Source organism: Pseudorca crassidens, chromosome 8, assembly GCF_039906515.1.
Source record: "Pseudorca crassidens isolate mPseCra1 chromosome 8, mPseCra1.hap1, whole genome shotgun sequence".
NCBI classification, from domain to species: Eukaryota; Metazoa; Chordata; class Mammalia; order Artiodactyla; family Delphinidae; genus Pseudorca; species Pseudorca crassidens.
Genome location: NC_090303.1, coordinates 32,621,121 through 32,644,937, shown reverse-complemented (window position 1 = coordinate 32,644,937; position 23,817 = coordinate 32,621,121). Strand labels below are relative to the sequence as shown.

Genomic DNA, 23,817 nt, shown 5'->3' with positions numbered 1-23,817 from the left:
AAAAGCTGCTCAGAGCTTTTAGCAAAATCATACGTGTACCGATTCATGGAAATGTTAAAGCAATTACATTAAGTGCATACCAAAAATGGTTTCCCTGCAGTTAGCTCTCCAGAATTCCACTTTAAAACCCCCTTATGCAATAAGCCTCCACAATAGTCTTGTCTCCTTGTCTCCTAAGCAAAGGTAACAAAACTTGAGGAAATAGTCTTAAATAGCTAGGACGGTTTTACATTAGAAATAAGGTATTTCTGGAATGATAGCTCCGGTTACCGGAGATTACATTCATGATCATTCTCTAACACTGGATGTTAGAAACATTCAATCCAATGGGCACCTCCCAAACCGTGTCATACTTTGTTTCAGGCCTACTTTCCTATAATTAATTACAATTCCCAAAACTAACTAAATAGATCTATTTTGTTAGAATTACAAAAAAAGCTAAGTTTAAAAGTGGGGGGGGCCTTCAAATACAGATAAAGGTCCCAGGAAACCAGGATGCAGAACTGAAAACTAGTTCCATTAAATGCCTTTTCTTCTATCAGAAAATAGGTAGTGTTACTATTTTGTGTAGCTCACTATGGGCTCTTGCCCAGCCACCTCTAGCTTCCTAACAGTACTGAGGGAAATCTTAGACTCACGTTTAACTCACAAATCATACACACAACTCGCCAATGCCACGCCCATTCCCTACCAACACAGCCAAAGAACCCTATTTCTTTTAATGAGAATGTTACTCCAGTGCAGTACAGGAAGTAAGGACTCAGTTTGTCACAGAGAGCTGTCTCTACTTTTACTACTTCAGAACATCTCAGAAGGAGTTATTAATTCACTGCAAAGGGAAACTGGAATCCATTTGTTAAGTGAATGGACAGGAATTAACTTGGAAATTTTCGTATTTTTTTAAAGTAGCACCTAGGCACATACATAGATTCCCTGTTTTGAAAAAGTACCAAAAGGCTAAATTTTTACCTAACAGTCCTATCATGTTCAATTCAAGAAGGACTCAAGGCATAACACTGTTAAAAAAACATTTATTTTAATACAGTCTATCATAAATAAGTCAGTAGAGGTTCCACTCTGCCACAGACGCATCTGAGAAGTAAGAGCCCTGTGCCATCCAACTGGTGAACGTCTGAACGATGTCCCATCTCTTATCCCAGCCAGAGTGCACACCTTCCATGTTGTTCCTCTGCATTGATTGCTTCCAAAACCAGATGACCAAATAGTCCTTTATCCCCAAAGTAAGCTAAAATGTTTGTGAAGAGGAAAAATAAATTAAACCCCAAAGTAAAAACTTCTTAAACATAGCTTAAGAATTAGAAGATTTTATACATTTATGTTTGTGTTTACTCATCTATCAAATTCAGTTAGCAGAAGGATCAATCTCACTGGGCAAAAAAAAAACAAACATAGAGACCTATTTAAAGAAATATAGTTTTATTACTTTTTATTGTAGTTACCTATTATAAGTAAAAAGGAAAACATAAATTGAGGTCAATCAAAATATTGATATGAAGGACTGATGAACCCAGAAAATAAAGCTGTATCATTATTAGATCCAGGAGAGAGACAAGAGGTGCTTTACTTCTAAGTCCTGTTGATTAAAAATGTAGTTTCTAGTAGTATGTCAACTTAAATAAAATTGCATTACAAAATGACAATCTGAGCATTGTTAATTTTTAGAAATTATTTTCCCTCTACATATAAAACAAACCAACATGCATCTATTCCCAGTTTTCAAAAGTGTATTAAAATCTCACAATAAACCCCAAGTATTTTTGCATACAGTTAAGCTATGAAAACAAATTATTCATTTATCGAAGTCTCTTCCTCACTGGTAATGAGCATCTAAGATAAAGAGAAAAGAAAATCTTCCTTGGCTTTATAAAGATAATGGGAACAATCATTCTCTCAGTTACTTAGTATTCACATATTTTGCCTAAATAATGTTTTACTAAGATATTGTCCCTTATTCATTAAATTCTGCATTTTAAATAAGGCATTCATATCAACCAACCACGTACAATGCACCATCCTGAGTGAAAGAGGAGGACACTAAGACAAATGGGGATCTAATCCCAAGGAATCTAACAACTTAACAAGGGAAACAGACCAGTAAATCATGAACCATATTATCTCCACAAGTGTGATATATATAAATTTATATATAAACAATAAACTTTATATTGCTAAATAAGTTTTATATTAATAAAACATTTACATTACTGAAAAGCCTGGCAGATACAAGTCTATTCCTTTCAGGGTACAGACCAGGTAACCCAGGAAGACCTCTCAGTCAAGTCTCTCCAGTGCAAGCAGCACAGTATATGAAATTCTGTAACAGGATAACTCTTATCAGCATTCCTCAATCCCTTCCTAAATCACAAATATCCCTGGAAAGAAATCAGAAAATGTTCCTAATGACAGAAAAGAATGATCATCAGCACCAGCAATGACAAGAGCATGAGATGACAGTAAGGTGAAGAAATAAAAAGCAGGGGGGTGGCTGCTTCATCCAGTCTGCAACTTTCAAGGGTCAACTCTTGGTGGGATAACTGAAGCCAGTACAACAAAAGGGTACATCTAGCACCACCTCTGGATCCTGGATCACCTGGGGCTCAAAAAACACCATTTCTCAGGATGCAGGTCTAGTCTAAAAACTGTACAGGAGGAAATGCTGTATCAGTTCCTGTTCCAAGACCACCAAGAGGTTAGGATCATTTAATTAAGTTAATTCAACATTTAAAAAGTGTTGCCAAAGTAGTTGGCAGCTACTTTAGGTACTTGCAGGACAACATAGAATGCAAATAAGCAACAAGCATAATACAAAGCAAAGAATGACAGACACAAAAGAATATTATAGGAACACAAAAAATGGTGCAATTTCAGTCAGGAGAAGGGGGAAAAGATTTAGGGAAGAGGTGACATTTGAGATTGGGCTTTTCTAGACAAGTGAAAACTGAATGGAAGAAGCATTCCAGGCTGAGGGAGAATAAGCATACAAAGGCACGAAAAAATACAGTTTATTCTGGGATTAGCATGCAGTGTCATGTAGCTAGAGCATAGTTCTCACAGGAGAAAGAAGTGGGGTAAATGAGGTGACATCGAAAAGATTAAAAATTATTATTAATAGTTTACTGCTCAAACATTACTTGTCAAGCACTGTAATACTTTACACACAATATTCTTATTCAATCCTCATCGCAATCTTATAAAGTAGATAGTATGCCCAACTTATAAAAGAGAAAACTTATCTTAAAAAGGTTAATGGCCTCTTGGGAAGAAGTATTTGATGGTAACTTTCAGGGCTTGGAAAATGTTCACACAGCTTGACCAGGTAGTTCCATCTCTGATAATGTTTCCTAAGGTACTGTTTCCCTAAGGAAATAACTGTTCTGAGGTCAATCGGCTACTCAGTAGCAGATACATTACCTGAAACCCCATTTCACAAAAAAGAAAACTGATAGTTCAAAGAGTAAAGGCTAAAAAAAGGAGCTTGGTGGGGACCTTTGAAAGCAGTTTTAAGAAGCTCTACCATAAAAGGTTAAAGAAAGAGAAAAGTGAAGAAAGGAAGCAGTGAGTGAAGACCATTTACTGAAGGACTGTATCAGGGAAAAGAGAGTAACAGCACAAATGGACACAAAGAGGGCACACATGGCAGTAACCCTTAAGAAGGAAAAACCCTTGCTTTGAGAAAGGAGAGACCGGCAAGTCAGAGAAGATGGAGGAAATTCATATCAGATGGCACTGTGCTAAGTAACAGGTCATATTACCTAGGGAGGCCACATGACCCAGTGGAAAGTGCGTAAGCCTTGGAGACAGACATACTCTACCACCTACTGACTGTGTGATCGGCTCTGAAGGACTGAAGTGACAATTAGAGATACTGCACATAAAGCACTTAAAACAGTGGCTGACACACTGTAAATGACTGTTAGTAACATGACTATTATTATTTCTGCTCATTCTAGAAAAGAGTGGCTTAGATTAGAAGTCTGAAGAAGCTGAAGACCTAGAATAGCCAGTGAAAAGTCTGTTAGGACAATCAATAACTGTCTTAAGACAGAGGGTAAAGCTGAAATCCCACAGCACCTGTGCAGGGGTCCTAGTCATCATAGTGCCAGTCCTTTCTACAGAGCAATCCTGCCTGTTCCAGATTCTGCCTTCACACATACACATATACACACACACACGCATACATATGGCTTTCACAAGTATATACATACACACACACATACGTCTGAGTATATGAATATATATACTCCGTATATCTGTGTGTGTTGTGTGTGTGGAAGTTTTCACAAGTGCTTATCCAACAACTACAAGGTTGTTTCAGAGAAAGGAATCTGACAATGCATTTTCAGAGTCACAAATGTTCATACACTTTGATAAGGAAATAAATCAAAACCTATGCACGTAAAAATGTTTGTTATATTGTTATTTGAAATACTAAAAAACTGAAAAACCTAAGTGATCAACAACTAGAAAATATATGGGCTATCAACTCTAACATTGGGTGAAAAAAACAAAATTCTCTGTACTCTTGTTAGAATGACATAAAAGGCCGTATTTATCTGAATAAGGATAAGACAGGAATACAGGTATTAAAAACAGTTCAGCTTTTAAAGTGGTAGGATAAGTTAGTTCTTTTCCTTTTAAAATGTGCTTCATTATGGTTATAACACCAATGCAGTATATACTGGGCTGGCCAAAAAGTTCGTCTGGCTTTATCCATTCTTACAAAAAACTCCAACGAACTTTTTGGCCAATCCAATAAAAATTAGGAAGGGGAGAGAAAGCAGTTATCTGATAACATAAGTTAGACTGGTCTGCAAACTGCTGCAGTTTTCCAACAGCCCAAAACTACACTTGACTGATAAAGCTCTGTTACAATACGTACCACTATTTCTCTTTTGCTTGCCATGACTTAGTACTAATGTATGAATGTTTGCCCTGCAATGCTTATTTGTAAGAGCAGTACCTCAAAACAGTTGGTTCAGGCATTCCAGGATCTGCACCCCTCTTAAATCCTGAGGGAGATGGGGAGGGAAGAAAGAGAAAGAGAATAAAAACTAATTAAAACCCTAGCAGACAAAAAATTTACAATCAAGACTTTTTCTTTTTAAATCAATCTAGGGTAGCTAGAATGATATCCAGATCTACCAGAATTACCTAGATTTACCTGCGCAACAGAACAGTCTTGAATCTTCACTAGAGTATGTGATTATGTGCAGAACTAATCAGTAGGGAAGAAAAACTACCTTATTCCTATAATACACACAATTAGCACAGCAACCCTTAGCACACACTCTTTCATTATTAGTCATTACCCACAAAAAAGATATCACAACAACCAAATCACACTGGATGAACTACAAAGAGCACAGAGATTTTTTTTAAACTATACTTTTTAAAAGAAACAATTGAAGATATCTTATTTTATCCCCTATGAACCACTCTTTTCATAAAGCAGCCAAAGATTGGTGATAGAAAGAGGGGGAAAAAATTTCAAGTTATTTTTAATTAAATCAACACTCATTACAAATACGATTAAATAAAACTTTTACCTTTTAAAATATATCAATTAACTAGACAACATATATACTAATTTGCTGAAATAACTGATTAAAATTGGACTTGGCATTAAGAACTGTGGAGTATGAAATTTTACCCCATGTTCAAGACAACAAACTGGCCCACCAGTTTCACAGATGCTGGTAGAAGATACAAGATTCCAAGTCAGAAACAAGGACAGGATTTCCCTGGTGGCGCAGTGGTTAGGAATCTGCCTGCCAACGCAGGAGACACGGTTTCGATCCCTGGTCCTGGAAGATGCGACATGCCATGGAGCAACTAAGCCCGTGCGCCACAACAAGAGAAGCCACGGCAATGAGAAGCCTGCGCCCACAACAAAGAGTGTAGCCCCCGCTTGCCGCAACTAGAGAAAGCCCGCACGCAGCAACGAAGACTCAACACAGCCAAAAGTAAGTAAATAAAATTTTTTAAAAAAAATGTTAAGGGAGAAAGTTTAGTTATTAAGAAAAAAAAAGAGAAAAGAAACAAGGACACTTTATTACTCCCAGCAACAGCTACAGTCAGAGTATTACCATTTAGGAGACGAACCCTGAGATTGGGGAACCAGAATCTTTCATAATGGGCAGTGAGCATGTCTCCCCTTTGCCCTGGAACTATTTTCCAAGGCTGTTCACCCTACCAATATCCTTAAAGATACGGAACAAAGGGTGGTCACTGCCTCTGCTCACCAGATTTGTAGAAATTCAAGATACTATGGAGAATTGTCTTCCAACAGGTAACTCATTAAAATCCTTTTGTTGGTAACTGTCCAAACACATTCTTTATCATCATGTCACTAGCGGTCCAATATTATAGCACTACATTCCCACTATACTCCCTGAAGCCCTAAAAGGTATGTTTGAACCTAAATTACACAAGAAATTCAATCTGCAGTTGCAGCTTTCAGTGAGCTAAGGTGGAGAAGTAAAGCATGGGAACTAGGTTAGACATGAAATTAAGTTTAGATACAGTATAAGGAAAAAGACAATGACTAACAAGGAAGAAGCACAAAAAGATAGCCTTAACATCAATCTCCACCTGAGTTGGACACTAGGGTACCAAAAATCACCATAATGACAGTCCTAGTAAAGAGAATATAGCCAGTGTGCACAAAAAAGGAAATGAGGTGGAAAAGTAAAGCATTAACTACTCTTCCGACCAAAACCTCTGATACACAGATTGTAACAACCAGCTACACAGATGTAACAACCAGCTACAGCTTTCTGGCAGTAGAAAAGCAATTTCAAAAAGGGGAGGAGGGAAAGGTACAGGAAGACTTACAGAGCAACAAAGAAACCACAGGGACAAAGAAAGCAAGAGCAGACTAAAACCGAACCCGATATACACAACAATGGAAAAAGGAGATGGCACAAAGACGGGGAAGCATCAAAGCCCCCATACCTTCCTTAGCTAAAAGAAGAGTTCCTCCCAGTGCTTGACTAGTCAAACTGGGCCGTTCTACCATTAAGTGAAAGCTGAGGTGGGGATGAGTCTGGAAGAAAGAGGGGAATAACAGCCTGTAAGAGCAGGGTGTCCCAATTACCTGCCCTAACCTTTGATACCTATACAAAGTCACTAAAATCTGGCAAAGTAATGCTTCTGTTAAAAATGCGTTCAAAATCAGGGAGGGATTCCCCCGGCAGTCCGCTGGTAAAGAATCCACCCTACAATGCAGGGGACGCGGATTCAATCCCTGGTCAGGGAACTAAGATCCCACATGCCACAGGGCAACTAAGCCCGAGTGCCACAACTACTGAGCTGGCTGGCCTCAAATTACAGAGCCCACACGCTCTGGAACCCACGCGCCACAACTACAGAGCCCATGTGCCCTGGGAGCCTGCGCACCACAACTAGAGAAGAGAAAACCTGCACGCCACAACTAGAGAGAAGCCTGCACACCGCAACAAAATATCCCACATGCCGCAACTATGACCCAACGCAGCCAAAAATAAATAAAATAAATAAATAATAAATCTTTTTTTTAAAAAAGATTTATTAAAATTCTCCAATTGGAGAATATTAGAAAAAATATTTTAGAAATAAGGGCGGAAAAGGATCTGTTTAAGTCCTGCATACTGAAGTATCTCCAAGTTATCAGTTGCCTTGCAACTCATGGGGAAATGGGAGCCAAAGCTACCTAGAGAATGTCCAGCACAAACACTCTGTCAAGACTGAGTGAATGTACTTTATCTTATACCAAAAAAAAAAAGGCAAGAAAAACAAGAAGCAGCACCTAGTTAAAATCATAGGATTCTGAAATATGAACCTGTGTTTTAGAAAATGTCAAACTGACAGAGCTGAGACTCTTTCCTTTCCACAATACTGCCTGAATAGGGCAGATTAAAATTAAAAGACTATCCAAGGCTAGAAACAGGATAAATTACCAATGTGCAGCCCTAGGTGAAAATATTTGCCTGAGCACTTACAAATCTTTGCACTACAGCATAGTGGTGAAGAGTATGGGCCTTGATGCCCCAATGCTTGAGTTCATAACTCCCCCACGTGACAGCTGTGTGGCCTTCAGCAAGGAACAGAACTTTTCTACGCCTCGGTTTCCTCACCAGTAAACCCGTTACTCCTGGTGAGAACGAGGAGGCAACCAATAACTATTGTCTTAATCATGCCTCAAAGCAATGGCATACCCACGAGGTTCACCGGTCTCTTTCCACTTAGGCCCACCTGGAAAGGTGAGGTTTAACGCCCTGAAAACCTACCTAGTGCCAAAGAGTGAATTCGTTGTTTTCACATACGTCAGGTCGTCCTAACTCTGTCAGAAAAGTAGGTCACCTCTAGTTTACAGATGTAAAAACAGGACGGGAGACATTACGTGACATGTTAAAGACCCCCCCCCGAAAAAAAAAGTAAAGGGCAGAACAAGAACTCGAACTCAGAACGACCCCACTCGACAAGACAGGCTCAAACGGCACGCGCGGCGTGGTCGCGTTTCTCTCTCCCGCCCCAAACCAAAAATGGAGTCTCGGCCTCCGCACCCGCTTCCCTCCCGACTCCTCCCAGATTCTTCTCATACTGACCCAGGTAAATCACGAGAGGAATAAAGCCCCAACGGATGGCAAACTGGCCTCCCTTGAAAAGCTGCTGCAGCCTCTGCTTGGCCTCTTTGCTCAGCTTCACCATGGCGACGGCCCGGGCAACACACTTCAGGAAACTACAGCAACCGCAGCAACCGCGTCGGGAATCCGAAAAAGAAACGAGATGCGCATGCGCCAAACACACAGCCTTTACGGCAGGAGACGTGAGCGTCGCCAGCGGAGGTCGTAATTCGTCACCTTACCACCTGCCTCTCCGCGGCCCCGCCTGTGGAAGGCGCATGCGTGGTTGATTCTCCTCGTTCAAAGGCCTAAGTTCACTTTAGTCTATTTAGGAATCGCTCAGTTTCGCTGATTGCAGGATGCCTGGGGGCACTGGTCTTGGGATTCCTTCTGCCCGGAACGCCCTCTCTCTGCCCACATTTTTTAAAGTGTATCTCCAAGTGTTCTTTACCTAACATAGAAGGAACATAAACTAAATTCAAAAGGACCGGGTTTTAGTCCCAACTCAGTTATTCTGACTCGCCGTTTAATCTTGGCCAAGTTATTTAACTTATCTCTGTATCAGTTTGCTTCTTCAAGCTGAAGGTTGAACTGCAAGGAAGGTTACAAACTGACGCCCAACAGAGCCCCATCCATGTTTTCTTTGACTCCCAGGGTGTTCGTTTTTTTTATTTATTTAGTTTTTACATTTTAAATTACTTGCCAACATTTTAAAGTTTGGGAAAGTTCCCATGCAGATCTGGACTTTTTCAGAGAAGTTGGCGAATCTCATTGCAATCAACACCCATCTTGCCCTCGCTGGTTTAGAATTGCAGTGGTTCTCACCCCTGGCTGCACAATAGAATCAGTGAGGCGTTGTAAAGGCTTACTCCTTGCTGGACCTACTGCTGCTGGGTACCAAATCCTACGAATTATCATTAGTTTGGGGGTGGGGCCTGGGCTTTGGTTTACCATTGAAGTTCCCAACTTCTGATTCAGTAACTGCCTGGCCGCAGTTGGTGTTTGAGTTTTTGACCCCAGGTCGAGGACTTCTTGATTTCTAAGGCTGTAAGAGATTTCTAAGGCTTTGACCTTGATGCCTTTCCTGGCTCACCCTCAAGATACATCATATTTTCTTTTAAATTCTTTTTTTTTTTTTAGTTTATTTGAGCAAAAATTTGTTTAAATCGAGCAGTTCCAAACCAGAAGTGCTCCGTCTTTTAAATTCTTAAGGTGCCCAATGGCACATAAAAATTTCCCCTAGCTTTCTGGATATTCCTGTGCTTAGCTCATCATAATGATAATAACAACCTGTCTACTCTGCCTGTGTTAAGTGTTTCAATACAAAAGTTACTGTATATGTAACACTTGTGGAATTGTTGAATGAATGTCATCAGGAACTAACAGCCTTGGTTAATTATGCTACTTAATCAGCCACAGAACAGGTATCTAAAATGCTTATTTGTAAATTTATGATTAGAGATATTCTTGGCAAAAGAACTGACATTCTCCTTCCAAGAGGGCAACTATACTCAGACAACCAATTAGAAATAACTAATACTTACTGGGTGCTTACTATATGCATGCACTGTGCTTGCTCACATGCCTTAACTCGTTGAATCCTCTCAACTCTGTGAGATGGGGACTGTATCAACAATCTCATTTTGAGAAAACTGAGGCACAGGGAAGTGAAGTAAATTTGTCCAAGTTCATAGAATTGGTAAGTGGTGGAAGTAGTGTCTAAACCCAGACGCTTTTACTCCAGAACTTGAATGTTAACCATGACACTAGACTGCGTTATAGAAGAGAAGTAAACACAGGACCAGAAGAAAAGAAATCGTATATTCTCAAAAAATATTTTCCTCATGCTGTGATAGATAAAAGAATTCTTTCCATTGTACTGAAGCAACACATATGACTAGACCAAATGCTGGCCAGTGACCCAAAGGGATGCTGACTGGCTGAACCAACCAGACTCTCCCTAAATGAGTTTTGAACTCAAGATAGAAATAACAATTTGACCAAAGCTGGTAAGATAGAGAGAATAGAAGACATGAAGCGGCAGAAGGTACAAGTAGGCAGAAAGAGTGAAGTAGAGAATATTGAGTTATAATGATATTAAAGCCCTCAGGTAAAGAATAACATGCTTTCTGGGGCTTTTTGTTTTGTTTTGTTTTTGTTTGTTTGTTTTTTGGCCTTGCCATGGGGCTTCTGGCATCTTAGTTCCCCGATCAGGGATCAAACCCATGCCCCCTGCAGCGGAAGCGAGAAGTCCTAACCACTGAACCACCAGGGAAGTCACACATGCTTTCTGGTGACAGCGCAATACCTGGAGTTTGCTGTAGGCTGAACAGCCTTCCATTCCCCAGCCTTATTCCAGAGTTGGTAAGCCTGGCCTTGCCATGGTTCCTGTTCTGTAACGTAGAAGGAAGTGGAACTAATCAATTACATGATAACCCCCATGGTCTCAGCTAATTATAAAATAACAGAAGAGAGGTGAAGGCATGAAGGTGAGAAACTCAGGGGAAAAAATCAACTGTCAGGATTTCACCAGCAACATCCAGAGAAAAGATAATACTAACTCTGTCTTCTTAGGAAAAAAACCTCTAGAGAGGGTTAGATGGTTGAACGCTTTAAGTTGCTAAGAGGAAAGAAACCTACAGAAATATGGGTGATAGATATTTCTGACAGCACAGCCAGGCTTCACAGAAAAACAGGAACCACTCCTTTAAATGTCTATTTCCACATCTGTAAAATGGAAAGGGAATAACTACTTGTTATGGACTGAATTCTGTCCCCCTCCCCCCAATTCATATGTTGAAGCCTCAACCCCCTGTGGAGGGATTTGGAGAAAGGGCCTTTAAGGAGGTAATTAAGATCAAATGAAGTCTTAAGAGTGGACCCTAATCTGATAGGGCCTGTTCTTATAAGAAAAGAAAGAGACACCCTCGTGCACACAGAGGCCATGTGAGGACACAGTGAGAAGAGAGCACCTTGATCTAGGACTTTGAGCCTCTAGAAGTGTGAGAAAACAAACTTTGGTTGTTTAAGCCACCCAGTCTGTGGTGTTGTGTTATGGCAGACTGAGCAGACTAATATACTACCTAACAGGGTTGTGTGTAAGGAAAATTAGATCATGTTAATGTATTAATAAAAGTACCATGTATTGGGCACCTCCCTGTGCCAGGCCCTTCATGGACATCATCTCCAGTCCTCCAAAACTTCATGCTCTTTGCACCTCTCACACTGCTTGGTGTGTAGTTGGTTTGTTGAATTTTGAATCTGAACATCATCGTCTTATTAACACAACATTTATAAGCCATAATTGTTTTTATGCATTCACTCATTCTGGAGTATTGAGTACTGACAATGTCCAGCTCCTTGTGCTATGGATAATTATGTGTGGAGACCCATAAGAAAATGAGGTACAGTCTTCCACTTAGAGACTCTGTGATCTAGTTAGAGAGAGTAAGACAAGTATATTAATAAGTTACTTGTCCATGTGACTAATCTTTGGAAAAACAATAACATCACATCAAGGTTAAACACAGGGACCCAGGGGCAGAAGCTCTGCATTTGAATCCTGGCTCTGTCACTTAGCTGTGTGATCATGGTCAAGCTATTTAACCTCTCTGAGTCTCTTTTCTCATCTGCAAAAGAAGATAACAATAATATCCACCTCAGTCAGTTACTGTAAAGTTGAAGAGATAATATGCTTGAAATATGGGGCCTAACTAAAAGACTTAGGCAAAGGTAAGCTATTTCTATTATTGTTTGTTGTTTGCGTCTTCGTTCTTACTGGTTTCTGTTTCAAAGATCAACCTTTTTCAGAAGTTTTTTCTCTAGTTCTAAGGCTACCTATCAACAGCCTTCCAGGAACTGGCTGCACCTACTACATACAGAGCTACAGAGTGCACAAAGACTAATACAACCTGAGACAGAATGTAAGCTCCTCAAGGAAGAGAGTTTATACTTTGTGCCCATTAAATCGGAATACAATGCTGTGCCATGGAGGGAGCCTAACATATATCCATTGCTATAAAGAAAAGAACACAGGGCTTCCCTGGTGGCGCAGTGGTTGAGAGTCCGCCTGCCGATGCAGGGGACACGGGGTCGTGCCGCGGTCCGGGAAGATCCCACGTGCCGCGGAGCGGCTGGGCCCGTGAGCCATGGCCGCTGAGCCTGCGCGTCCGGAACCTGTGCTCCGCAACGGGAGAGGCCACAACAGTGAGAGGCCCGCGTACCGCAAAAAAAAGAACAGAGTTAGAAGTCACGTGGATCTGACAGTAGACTTGTCAACCTTTGAATCCAACTCTGCCATTTCCCCAAAACAAGAACTGCAAGAACTAATTGATAATAGATCAGAAAAACTAGTTAATTCACCATGGTTACCAGGAAAACAGGGCCTATTTTCCAAAATGCAGCCAAATATATGCACCAAAATGAAAAAGAGGAAAAAAATTTAGCATGCATCTGGTTTTCCAGAAATGGTATATTAAAAATATATCAGTATTCAAACACCATGTGCTTTCTTGAGTTTTTAACTCTTACTTTGTCCTCTTTTTTTTCTGCTAGGGTGTTTTGGGTGGATAGATAATTTCTTACTGCCATGATACAGCTTGGGATTCTTCAGCATATCAAGCGAGCATATGCATGGAATAAATTTCTGCAAAGAAGAGATTAGCCAAAAAGCATCACTGGGACATCTACCAAGTGTAGGGTTCTGCCAGGAAAAGGGAGTTTCAGAAAACTGTCCTTCTCAGCTCCTGCCCGCAAGGATTTGGGAATCTTATTTGGGGACAGAGTGCACATCCCCTTGAAAGACAAGAGAGTATGGGATAAGAGCCAAATGTGTAGGGCAGACAGTATACTGTTATAGAAATCTGGATGAGAGACAAGCCACAGAGGGCTGGATTGTTCGGGGGGAACGTCACAGAACTGAGCCTGAGCTAGTTTCTGATGGCTGAGGAAGAGGGAGACAAGAATAAAGAAATGCCAGAAGGTGCAGGATTTGGAAAGAGAGAGTAATAAAACGATTTAGGTGGAACAGAAGCTCCAGGCAGGAAATAATGAGACCAAGTTATAAAAAAAACGTAAATGTCATGTTAAGAAATTTGGATTTTAGCCAGAGAGTAGCTAGAAAGCTACTGAATATTTTAGAGGAAAAAAAAAATTACAAGGTAAAAGCAATTTATTTTTAGGGTTTAATTTTTTCAGTTTTCTTAATTTTGTTGAAAAGGAAATAAATTCACATCGTGTAAATTTAAAAGGTACAAAAGGTACTCAGTGAAAGGTCTCCCTCTGCTTCTGTCCCCTGCTGCCCATTTTTATTCCTGGAAGCAAATCAATGTTACCGATTTCCTATATATTCTTCCAAAGATATCTATGCATATGTTTTGCAAATGGAATACAGTCAGATTTACTTACCTTAAAAATGTAATTTAAAGATTATTTTATATGAACACATAAAAAGATTTCTCATTACCTTTTTAAAAAATAGATGGATTGGTACAAAAGAGCATAATTCTATTTCTTTTACACTTTGCTGCTCAGATCTTCTCCTTGGAGGCAACCCAGTGTCTCTAGTTTCATATACATCCTTCCAGAGATATTCTACGCATATGGAAACAAATAAACATAAACTCACACATCCTCCTCACCCCTTTAAAAATATACAAATAGGATGCATAATATACACTATCTCACCTTCTTTCTTTATTTTAAAATATTTCTTACAAACCCAAATAAAGTCTTTACTTAAATTAATGGTATTGTACCAATCGCAACTTTCTGGTTTTAACAATGGATTATGGTTATGTATATCTTATCACTGGGGGAAGCTGGGTGAAGAGAGAGTTCCTGACCCACGGGAACTCTCTGTACAATTTTTGGAGCTTCTTGGAAGTCTTAAAATATGTCAAAATAAAAAGTATTAAGAATATTTCTTGGCAATTATTTCAGATCAGTACATAAATAGCTTCCCTATTTACAGATGCATAGTCATACTTTTCATGAATAAAATATTTAACTTGTCCCCTGTGAAGCCAAATATCTCAGATTTCCTTTAAATTCCTGAAAATTAATAACAGTGTCCAACCGTGTGTACTCAGACTTTGACTCGATGGTTAAGAGTGGGCTAGGTACCAAACTATGTAACCATAAAGACTGTAGTGGGAAATCAGGGGCTGGGAAATCAGGAGCACGCAGTTCTCATCCTAGTCTTCTGCTCACTAATGTTTGACTTGGAGTAGGTCACTTAACCCTCCTGTTTTGGCTGTCTCATCTGCAACATTGGGATTACCTGCCTTGGTTACCTTTCAATTATCTTGAGGGTTAGACAAGATGATAAATGGGACATGACTTACTTAAGTTGAATCCACTATAAAAATAAAAGTTTGGCAAGTATGACTGTCACCTATATCAGAATCCTCTACCTACAATCAGAAATAGGAGTTATCTCCACAGACATACAGAACAGATTTGTGGTTGTCAAGGGGAAGGGGGGGTGGAGAAGGGATGGAGTGGGAGTTTGGGGTTAGCACATGCAAACTATTATATATAGAATGGATAAACAACAATGTATAGCACAGAGAACTATACTCAATATTTTGTAATAACTTATATGGGAAAAGAATCTGAAAAAGAATAAATAAATATATATATATATATACACACACACATATATATTATATATATAATACATAATATATATATAAAGCTGAATCCCTTTACTGTACACCTGAAACTAACACATTTTAAATCAACTATACTTCAATAAAAAATAAATTTTTAAAAAATATAAAAGAATATAAAAAAGAATGCATATATGTAAAATGGAATCACTTTGCTATAGAGCAGAATTAACACACATTGTAAATCAACTATACTTCAATAAAAAAAAAAGAAATAGGAGTTATCTCATGGCAGATTTAGTCTCCCTTTGAGTGCCAAAGAAAGCTGCGTCTTACCCCATATTATTTTTGATTTAAAATAAAATTATTTCCTGAGCGCTTCTGTTTTCTAATCCAGTCACTAATGACTGTCAGAGGGGGTGCCACACAGTAATAATGATAAATAAAACCTTTGCATTTAATAGCCATTCTGCCTCACTTCAATGTACAGTTTAATAACCCATCTAACAGGTTGGCTCCTTGGTATTAGTACATTTTGCAGGTAAATCATCCTGTTGGACACATCAAGAAGCAATTTTAGTTAACACCCAGACATTCTAAAGGGGTTTCACTTAAGGGCGATAGTCAAAGTATTGGCTTCCACCAATCAGAATAGCACCAAAAGACACACCCACACTGGCTCACCTGGGCTGGAAAGCAGAGTGCAGGTTTTATTTTTGTTTCTTGTTTTCCCTGAAAGGGAACTTCATGTTGAATTTCTCCAAGACCCAGACAATGTAGCCAACACCTACGTTTAAATGTTTCAAGCTAAACATTTTCCCCTCAGTATTCTATGGAGCAGAACTGGGAAAGATTCAATGCCTTTTTTCTGAGGAAATGTGTGGCTCCTTGTGCAGTTGCTCGCTGCCTACAGCCTGCTCACAGTGGGTGCCTACTATCCCAGTGGCAACACCAGCTTATTTAAATGTCCATGGCCTGCTGTTCACTGGGACTGAACTGATGATACTAACCAGGTAGATGGTTATGCCCTGGGATCCAGGAGTTCTACTTCTCAGAATTTACCCTAAGGAAAGGATGGACGCATTAAGGGAGGTATCAGCTCACTACGGATCATCCTAGCTGCACTCCCCACCTATAGGGATGGGTCCCCAGCAGCCAGCAGCTCTATCCAGTCTGACCCACCACTGGTCCAGCTGATTGGACAAAGCATAGATTCCCAACACAAAAAGAGCCAGTCGGAGTCTTTCTCCCAGAATTTGGAATTGGGACAAAGAGATTCTACTTCAGTCAAAAATAGACTCTTGTAAGATAGAGATATAATGTTGAAAGAGCAAAGGGACCCATCTTCTCCCACCATGGGGATTGAATAACAGAAGAAGCTGGGCAATGGGAGAAAAATGAAGCCCACCCAGAGGGAAGCACCCAGAAGAGGCCCACCTGGCTACAGAGTCCATTCCTTTCCCTGGGCCCCTCACCTTTCCTCCCTCTCTGTGACACTCTCTCTATCATCATCAAAAGTCCATCAATTGACTGACGATAGGGAATTCCCTGGCAGTCCAGTGGTTAAGATTCCGTGCTTTCACTACTGAGGGCCCGGGTTCAATCCCTGGTCGGGGAATCCCACAAGACACACTGTGCAGTGCAGCCAAGGGGGAAAAAAAAAAAAAGGCTGACGATAACCTGAATTGGTCTCTTGCAACTAAAGAATTTAACTGGAAAATAGCTCACCAAAATACTCATTGCAGCATGATTTGAGACTTGGAAGCAACCTCAATGTTCCGCAGCAGAAGAATCATTGTCAGTGCTGCCATACACAGGTGTGCAGCCTTTTAAAACACAGATTACATAGACCGTGTAGCAACAGGATTAAAGAGTTGTTAACTGATACAAGGATAAAGCAAAATTTTATGAGCACCTGGGTTACAGCTATATACAAAATATGTCTACAGATGGACAAAGGCTGGAAGAGAAGAGAAAACAGAGCAGAAAAAGTAGATGTGGAAATATGAGGTGATAAATACATAAAACTGAACATGGCACTGGGAATGGAAATGAAAGTAAGGATGTGCATGGCCTATTGAACAAAACATTGACTGGAAAGGCGGCAATTCAAATCACCTATGAGATTTCAAGTTTGGGTGATGGTATTTGGTGATAGTAACACAAATAGCAAAGAAAGGGGAAGGAAGGGAAGGGAGAGAAAAACAAAAGAAAGGAAAGAGGGAAAAGAGGAATATAACAGTCCTGGAACAAGGGCTCTGCTATTGTGGGAGAGTTAACATGCTTTGTTAGACACAGAATCACATCTGAACACAAACCTGAAGATCTTCTGGTTTTCATTCTACAAATGCAAAACGCGAGGTCCCCAGAGGTGAAGGCCATCTAGCAACACTTAACAGATCCAGGCTCTTAAAATTCAAGGCCAGTGAGCTTCATATATACACCATACTGTCCATTGTTTCATAAAAATATACAAAAACTGGATTAAAGCCAAGATATAATAGGTTTGATTTGCAGACCTTTCCTCATTGACCTATTGATAAATTAAGTTCTCATTTCATTGTCAGATTCTTCCCTGAGAAACACTGCTATTTAAAAATATTGATTTCATAAAGTGATTATGGAGGTTGACAAGTTGTTCAGGTAACTGACCAAATAGCATTTTAAAACGATTTCCTTTCTTTCTTTCATTTTGCTGCACCAGGTCTTAGCTGCAGCACACAGGATCTTTGTTGCAGCATGTACATGGGGTCTAGTTCCCTGACCAGGGATTGAACCCGGGGCCTCTGCATTTGGAACACGGAGTCTTAGCCACTATGCCACCAGGGAAGTCCCAAAATGGTTTCCTTTCTAATCAAGATAGGTCAAGAGTTAGAAATGAGGGCAAGACATAGGAATGAAAGTTCCTCCCAGCAGGAGGCACTATAGCACATGGAATCAGACTGCTGGGGCAAACCTTAGCTTTGCAGCTCTCACTAGCTACGAACTCTTGGATGAGTCTCAGGTGGTACGTAGTAGGTGCTCTATAAATGTCAGCTCTTATTATTAGCCAACTGAAAGGCAGGACTACTTGCCGTGACTGCTAGTTCCAGGTCAAGGCATTAGGGATGACTTAGGGACCTTTGGGCAAGCGTGGGAGAGTCCAGTTAGGCAGCCTAAGCCACACCAGGGCCTGGACATGCAGGCAGACAAGTAAACAGATCAGAGGAGATCTGAGCAACAGCTCACACTGGGTTTCCTAGAGAATGTTCAAAGTTGAGTTTAAGGGGCAGGATGCCAGGACAGGAAATAATTGGAGAATACTCAGCTTAACCCTAGAAGAGAACTGAAGCAGGCCAACAATGGTGGTAGTTGCGGGGCGGGGGGCGGGGGGGGGGAAGGATATAATAGAAAAAAAAGTGCTCAGCACCATTCAGGACATAGGAAGAAACCTGGTTACCTGGCGACATCAAATGGTAGGTTGGAGTTAGAAGCTTAGATAACACTTGTTAAAAACTGTGCACGGTCTAAAGTTTTACCCCATTTCCAAGCTTGCAAGTTACTCTTTCATGGACACTGATAAGAGGCATGAGCCTCTTGGCCAGAGACTGAGGATTTTATTACATGTGGCAAAAGAAGTAGCCAGAGCTTTGTGTTGGTTTGCAGTGGTTCCCCCATGTCCCCTGAATCCCACAATGATGATGCAAAGGACCCATCCAGGATGCCTGCACATGCAGAGGGTTGCCATGGGAGAGGAACACTGACCTGGAGGGATTCATTGTTTTCATAGTGAGCAGTAGCAAACCTTTGTCTGGGAGGAGGCATTGCCTCTTCCCTGAAGGTCGCTTGCTGCACACATAACCCTGAATAATGGCCTGGACGAAGAGCCAGCGGGGCCTTGCCTTCTTGGCATTCTCAGAAGGAACAGACGGGGAGGCCCAGTGCCCATGGCACAGGCTCTCTTCCAACAACCCTTTTAAACCAGGATGGAAACTTCAGTCAGGGTGAATTCAAAAATGAGGTGGAATTAAGTCAAAAGAAAGGAGACTGTAGAAGCGCAAAAGTGAGGTGGTGGAGAGAGCAGGTGAGTCAGAGGCTGGCTCTGGAGATAAGGAGAGACCCCACACAGGGACGTGGGCCTCGTCCAGCATAGAAGTCATAAGAAAAGGTAAGATCTGCAAGGGACAGAAGGCAGAGAGAGAAGGACTCACATAAAATGCCCAACTGAATTAGCAGATGCAAACTATTATATATAGGAGGGACAAACAACAAGGTCCTCCTGTATAGCACAGGGAACTATATTCAATATCCTCTGATAAACCATAATGGAAAAGACTATGAAAAAGAATGTGTATGTATATGTGTAACTGAATCACTTTGCCATAGACCAGAAACTAACACAACATTGTAAATCAACTATACTTGAATAAAATAATTCTTTTCAATGCCCAGTTGAGAGGCTAGGACAATGAGACAGAGGCAGCCAGGTGGAGTAGGAAGCTCAGGCAGGGGGAGAACCGGGGCTGTGTGAAATCAGTCAGAGCACGCCTGCGCTCAGAGGTCTAGGGAGACCCTCGCAGCCCAGCCCCCCAGCCGGGCGAGGGGCCCCTTCCATGCACTCCCTCAGCACCTCCTGTCGGCTCCACTGCCCCATGGCTGGCTGTGACCGCCCTGGGATTATAAGTCCTCCTGGAACGGGGACCGTGTAATTCACCTCCATACCCAGGGTCTGCAGCAGCGCCTCTCATGGCGTTCAATGTACACACTGTGAATTAACAAGTCAACCAGTTAGTCGGTGAGGCACTTTCCGGAAGCCTTACAGTGTCAGATTCTGCACGTGAATCATGTGAGGAGTGAGAACAAAGCGGCTGCTCGTGGAAATTGGAAAGTCACAGGTCCCAATTCCAGAAGACAGTTTTGTCAGCGTAAAGGTACACACACCAGCCCTTCAGGCACTAAGGGTGGAGAGTGGGGTGAAAAGCCAAAGTGGCAACTCTTATTCCTTTTTTTTTTTTTGCAATACGCGGGCCTCTCACTGTTGTGGCCTCTCCCGCTGCGGAGCACAGGCTCCGGACGCGCAGGCTCAGCGGCCATGGCTCACGGGCCCAGCCGCTCCGCGGCATGTGGGATCTTCCCAGACCGGGGCACGAACCCGCGTCCCCTGCATCGGCAGGCAGACTCTCAACCACTGCGCCACCAGTGAAGCCCCAACTCTTATTCTTTATGTCCACCTCCCACCCCTTGCCTTGTGGGTGTAGAGAATCACACCGCTTCAAAGAGAAGCACGATTGTTACGGCTGAAGCGAAAAGAAATGGCAACAGTCGACTTCAGGTATTTAGAAAAAATTTCCACGAGTGCTTTAGTGAAATCAGGTGTGGGGAGAAGAGGGGGACCAGGGTACAGAGCTAACACCAAAGCAGTGGAGTCTGGGAGAGAGAAGAAGAGGAAGAGGCCCGGCTTCCAGGAGACCCGGACGAGGTCTGATGGGTGGGGAAGGAAGTCAGAGATGGGGGCCAGGAACCCTGCCTTAGTGGAAAGAGGGCCTGCTCTGGGGCACAGGGTTGCAGGGATCCTATCAGGAGATCATCGTGTTCCTACCTTCCCAGCTCGGGGCCTTCGCACTCCTGTGCCCTCTGCCTGGAATGCTCCTCCCGCGGCTCAGCCCCTCATTGCCTTCAGGTCTCTTCAGTAATACTGTCTCTCAGAAGGGCATGCCCTGACCATCTGTCTAACATAGAACCCCCCTCCTCTATCTCTTTCGAGTCCATTTCCCTGATTTTATTTACTTTCCTAACATACACAGTACACGTCAGGGGATACATGGCCACCAGAGTTCCTAAGATCCTGTTTTCTGTTTCTAATAAAACTAAGGGAGATGAACAAAAATATAAAAGGTTCTTCAACATCACTAATACATTTCTCTCTCTTCTACTGCATGTCTGCTACAGAGTAACATTTCTACTGGAAGTTCCCCTTTCAGGACGCCAAATGAAGAAAGCAACGTTGAAATTAGAAGGCAACACAGTCAGCAGTTTTGGTTTTTAAAAGACAAGGTTGGGTCGCCTCATCCGATGGGAAGCAGTGGCCATGTTACATCCACAGAGCTCCACCACAGAAGACCCTCTGTTTGCCCCTCCTAAGACAGGGAGATGGAGGGGCAGGGATTCTCCACCACTCAGGCTTTTGAAACATAAGTGACCTCAACAGAGAGCTAAGAAGCTGGCATGAGTAACGTCTTATTACATAACCATTACTCCATCTTCTAATGGAAATCTCTCCCAGTAGCAAGTATGTGCAATCCCTCAGAAGAGAAAAATGTTCTCTTAATGGCAGAAAATTTTATATATCTTTCTCCCAGAGAACCCCTCTCTCAATGCCTTAAAAAGAACCAATTAATTAACAATATAAAACCCTGGCAACGAGAAGAGGGGGGCCTCTCCAGCTCAGGCCACATGAACCTAAACAGCAGGCCAACATCTGCAAACCAGCCTACGCCCTTGGGAGCACGTGGATGGAAAAGTCGATGTAATCATTCCTTTTTTGCTGTAGGGCGAGGGCCTCTGTCAGCAGGGGCTTGCCTCATGCCCGTGGTTTTTCCAGCAGAAGAAAACCCACGCGTGCACCAAGACTTTGCTGAGCCTTTCCAAACTGTCATGTGTGAGCTCACCTTGGGTGCCCCAGGACACCCCTTAAGAGAATTGGCACCCTTAATGCCCAAGAAGGTAGAGCCCTAACGCTTCGCTAGGGTGGGACCAGATGGTGGTCAAACCCTCCCCTACTACACGTGGGGCTCACTTCCATGCCCTGTGGGCTGAGTACAAACTCCTAGTTTAAAAATTAAAGAGCCAAGTCATCTTGAACCCAGTCCTGCAAAGGGGTGTGTCTTGCCAAGACAGAGAGAGGAAAGCCAGCAGAAAAAAGAGTGGTGAGAGTAGAATTCATCACAATTCACATTCAGTTGAATTCTGAGCCTCTTAACCAAAAAGGAAACTCATTTCCATCAGCGGCAACTCCCACCACTAAAGGAGTGATCTGGGGCTTACTTGAAATGAGAGCCTCCAGCTACTAACGCAGGACCTAGGGCATCAGGAGAGCTAAGCGGTTAATGCCACAGGACTCTGGGGAGAACCGGCTCCAATTCTCTCTCAAGCCAGGCAAGGTAAGGCCAGAAACTAGAAAGATACCATCGCAGGAGGAAGAAGGAAGGCAGGGTGGGAAAATGGCTGCTTTTAAGCTGTGAGAGCTGCTCATTATCCTCTGCCTTCCCTCACTAACACACACACACACACGCGCGCGTGCGCACGCGCGCACACACACAACGCACACACGCGCACACACGTGCAAGATGTGATAACTCTAAGTACCCCCTACTCCACCTGGAGCAGGAAAGAATAGTGTTAGTATCAATGTGAGGAAGTAGCCAAAACTTTGTGAAGAAAGAGGAGGAACCTCTGAGGATCAAGAGGGGAGACTTTCCCCAGGACCAGGTTATCCAACAAGATCAGAGGCCCTGGGCTTCCCTGGTGGCGCAGTGGTTGAGAGTCCGCCTGCCGATGCAGGGGACACGGGTTCGTGCCCCGGTCCGGGAAGATCCCACATGCCGTGGAGCGGCTGGGCCCGTGAGCCATGGCCGCTGAGCCTGCGCTTCCGGAGCCTGTGCTCCGCAACGGGAGAGGCCGCAACAGTGAGAGGCCCGCGTACCGCAAAAAAAAAAAAAAAAAAAAGATCAGAGGCCCTGGGATAAGGTAGTTTGGTGATAGAAAGTTCCATTAAAGACCAAAACCAAGGGAATTCCCTCGTGGCCCAGTGGTTAGGACTCTGCACTCTCACTGCTAAGGGCCTGGTTTGATCCCTGGTCGGGAGACTAAAATCCCATAATCCATGTGGTACAGCCAAAAACAAAAGCTAAAACCTAGTTCGCAGCTTCCCAGAGGATAGGAGAACCCTAAAGAGGAGGAAGTCACCTTTAGAGGGACATCAACTTTTGCTAGAGGGAGTGTGAAAGGATGGTAATAGTTTTTGAAATAGATTGTGTTGTTCTTTTTTGTTTCTCCATACATTCATTTATTCATTCTTCCAACAAATAGTTACTAAGTACCCGCTGTGGGTCAGGCATTGCCGATGGACAAAGAGACATAACAGTAAAAAAAGACAGACAAAGTTTCTGCCTTCATGGACTTTATATTCTGCTGGGGAGGCAATCAATAATTTTTAAAAAGCATCAAATACTTAGGTGGTGCTTTCCACATGTCAGATCCATTTCTAAACCCTTTCCATATAGTAATTCATTTTATTTTTATCACAACCTATAGGGTAGGTGCTATTATTATCCCCATTTTACAAATAAGGAAACCAAGGCATAGGCAGGCTAAGTAACTTGTCCAAGTACACACAGCTAATAAGTAACAGAACAAGGATTTGAACCCAGGAAGTTGAATTTTAGAGTCCATATTTTTGATCGACATAGATTGGTACAGGTATGGGTATGGGTTTAGGTTTGGGTGTGGAGATGGAGAGGGAGATACAGACAGAGATAGAGAAGAGGACAGGAGACCTCTACGTAAACCATCTTGAAAGGGACTTAGAAGCCAGCTGAGAGAAA

At 42.1% G+C, this 23,817-nt stretch overlaps 2 protein-coding genes across 33 annotated transcripts in view; both read right to left on the bottom strand.

Moving 5' to 3' along the window:
• Positions 1-1,014: 1,014 nt before the first annotated feature.
• On the bottom strand, positions 1,015-8,799 carry TOMM7 (translocase of outer mitochondrial membrane 7). Of its 3 annotated transcripts, none has more exons than XM_067746168.1 (3): positions 8,607-8,796; positions 4,982-5,030; positions 1,015-1,246 (listed from the first exon to the last, which is right to left on the bottom strand). In XM_067746168.1, the coding sequence occupies exons 1-3, from the start codon at positions 8,707-8,709 to the stop codon at positions 1,231-1,233; spliced, it is 168 nt and encodes a 55-aa protein (XP_067602269.1). In that variant the 5' UTR covers positions 8,710-8,796; the 3' UTR covers positions 1,015-1,230. The 3 variants fall into 3 exon arrangements, with proteins under 3 accessions (XP_067602269.1, XP_067602267.1, XP_067602270.1); XM_067746166.1 differs by lacking the exon at positions 1,015-1,246 and adding an exon at positions 1,253-3,390 and having other exon boundaries at positions 8,607-8,799; XM_067746169.1 differs by lacking the exon at positions 1,015-1,246 and adding an exon at positions 1,253-3,378 and having other exon boundaries at positions 8,607-8,798.
• HYCC1 (hyccin PI4KA lipid kinase complex subunit 1) overlaps positions 1,015-23,817 on the bottom strand; it is a 183,569-nt gene continuing 160,766 nt past the window's right edge. For 26 of the 30 annotated variants that reach the window (XR_010945437.1, XR_010945438.1, XR_010945436.1 and 23 more), the window contains 3 exons: positions 10,933-14,216; positions 4,982-5,030; positions 1,015-1,246 (listed from right to left, as the gene is read on the bottom strand). The gene's annotated coding sequence lies outside the window, so the exon portion shown is untranslated. The remainder of the gene's footprint in view (positions 1,247-4,981; positions 5,031-10,932; positions 14,217-23,817) is intronic. The other 4 variants (XR_010945457.1, XR_010945459.1, XR_010945450.1 and 1 more) reach the window with 3 other exon arrangements.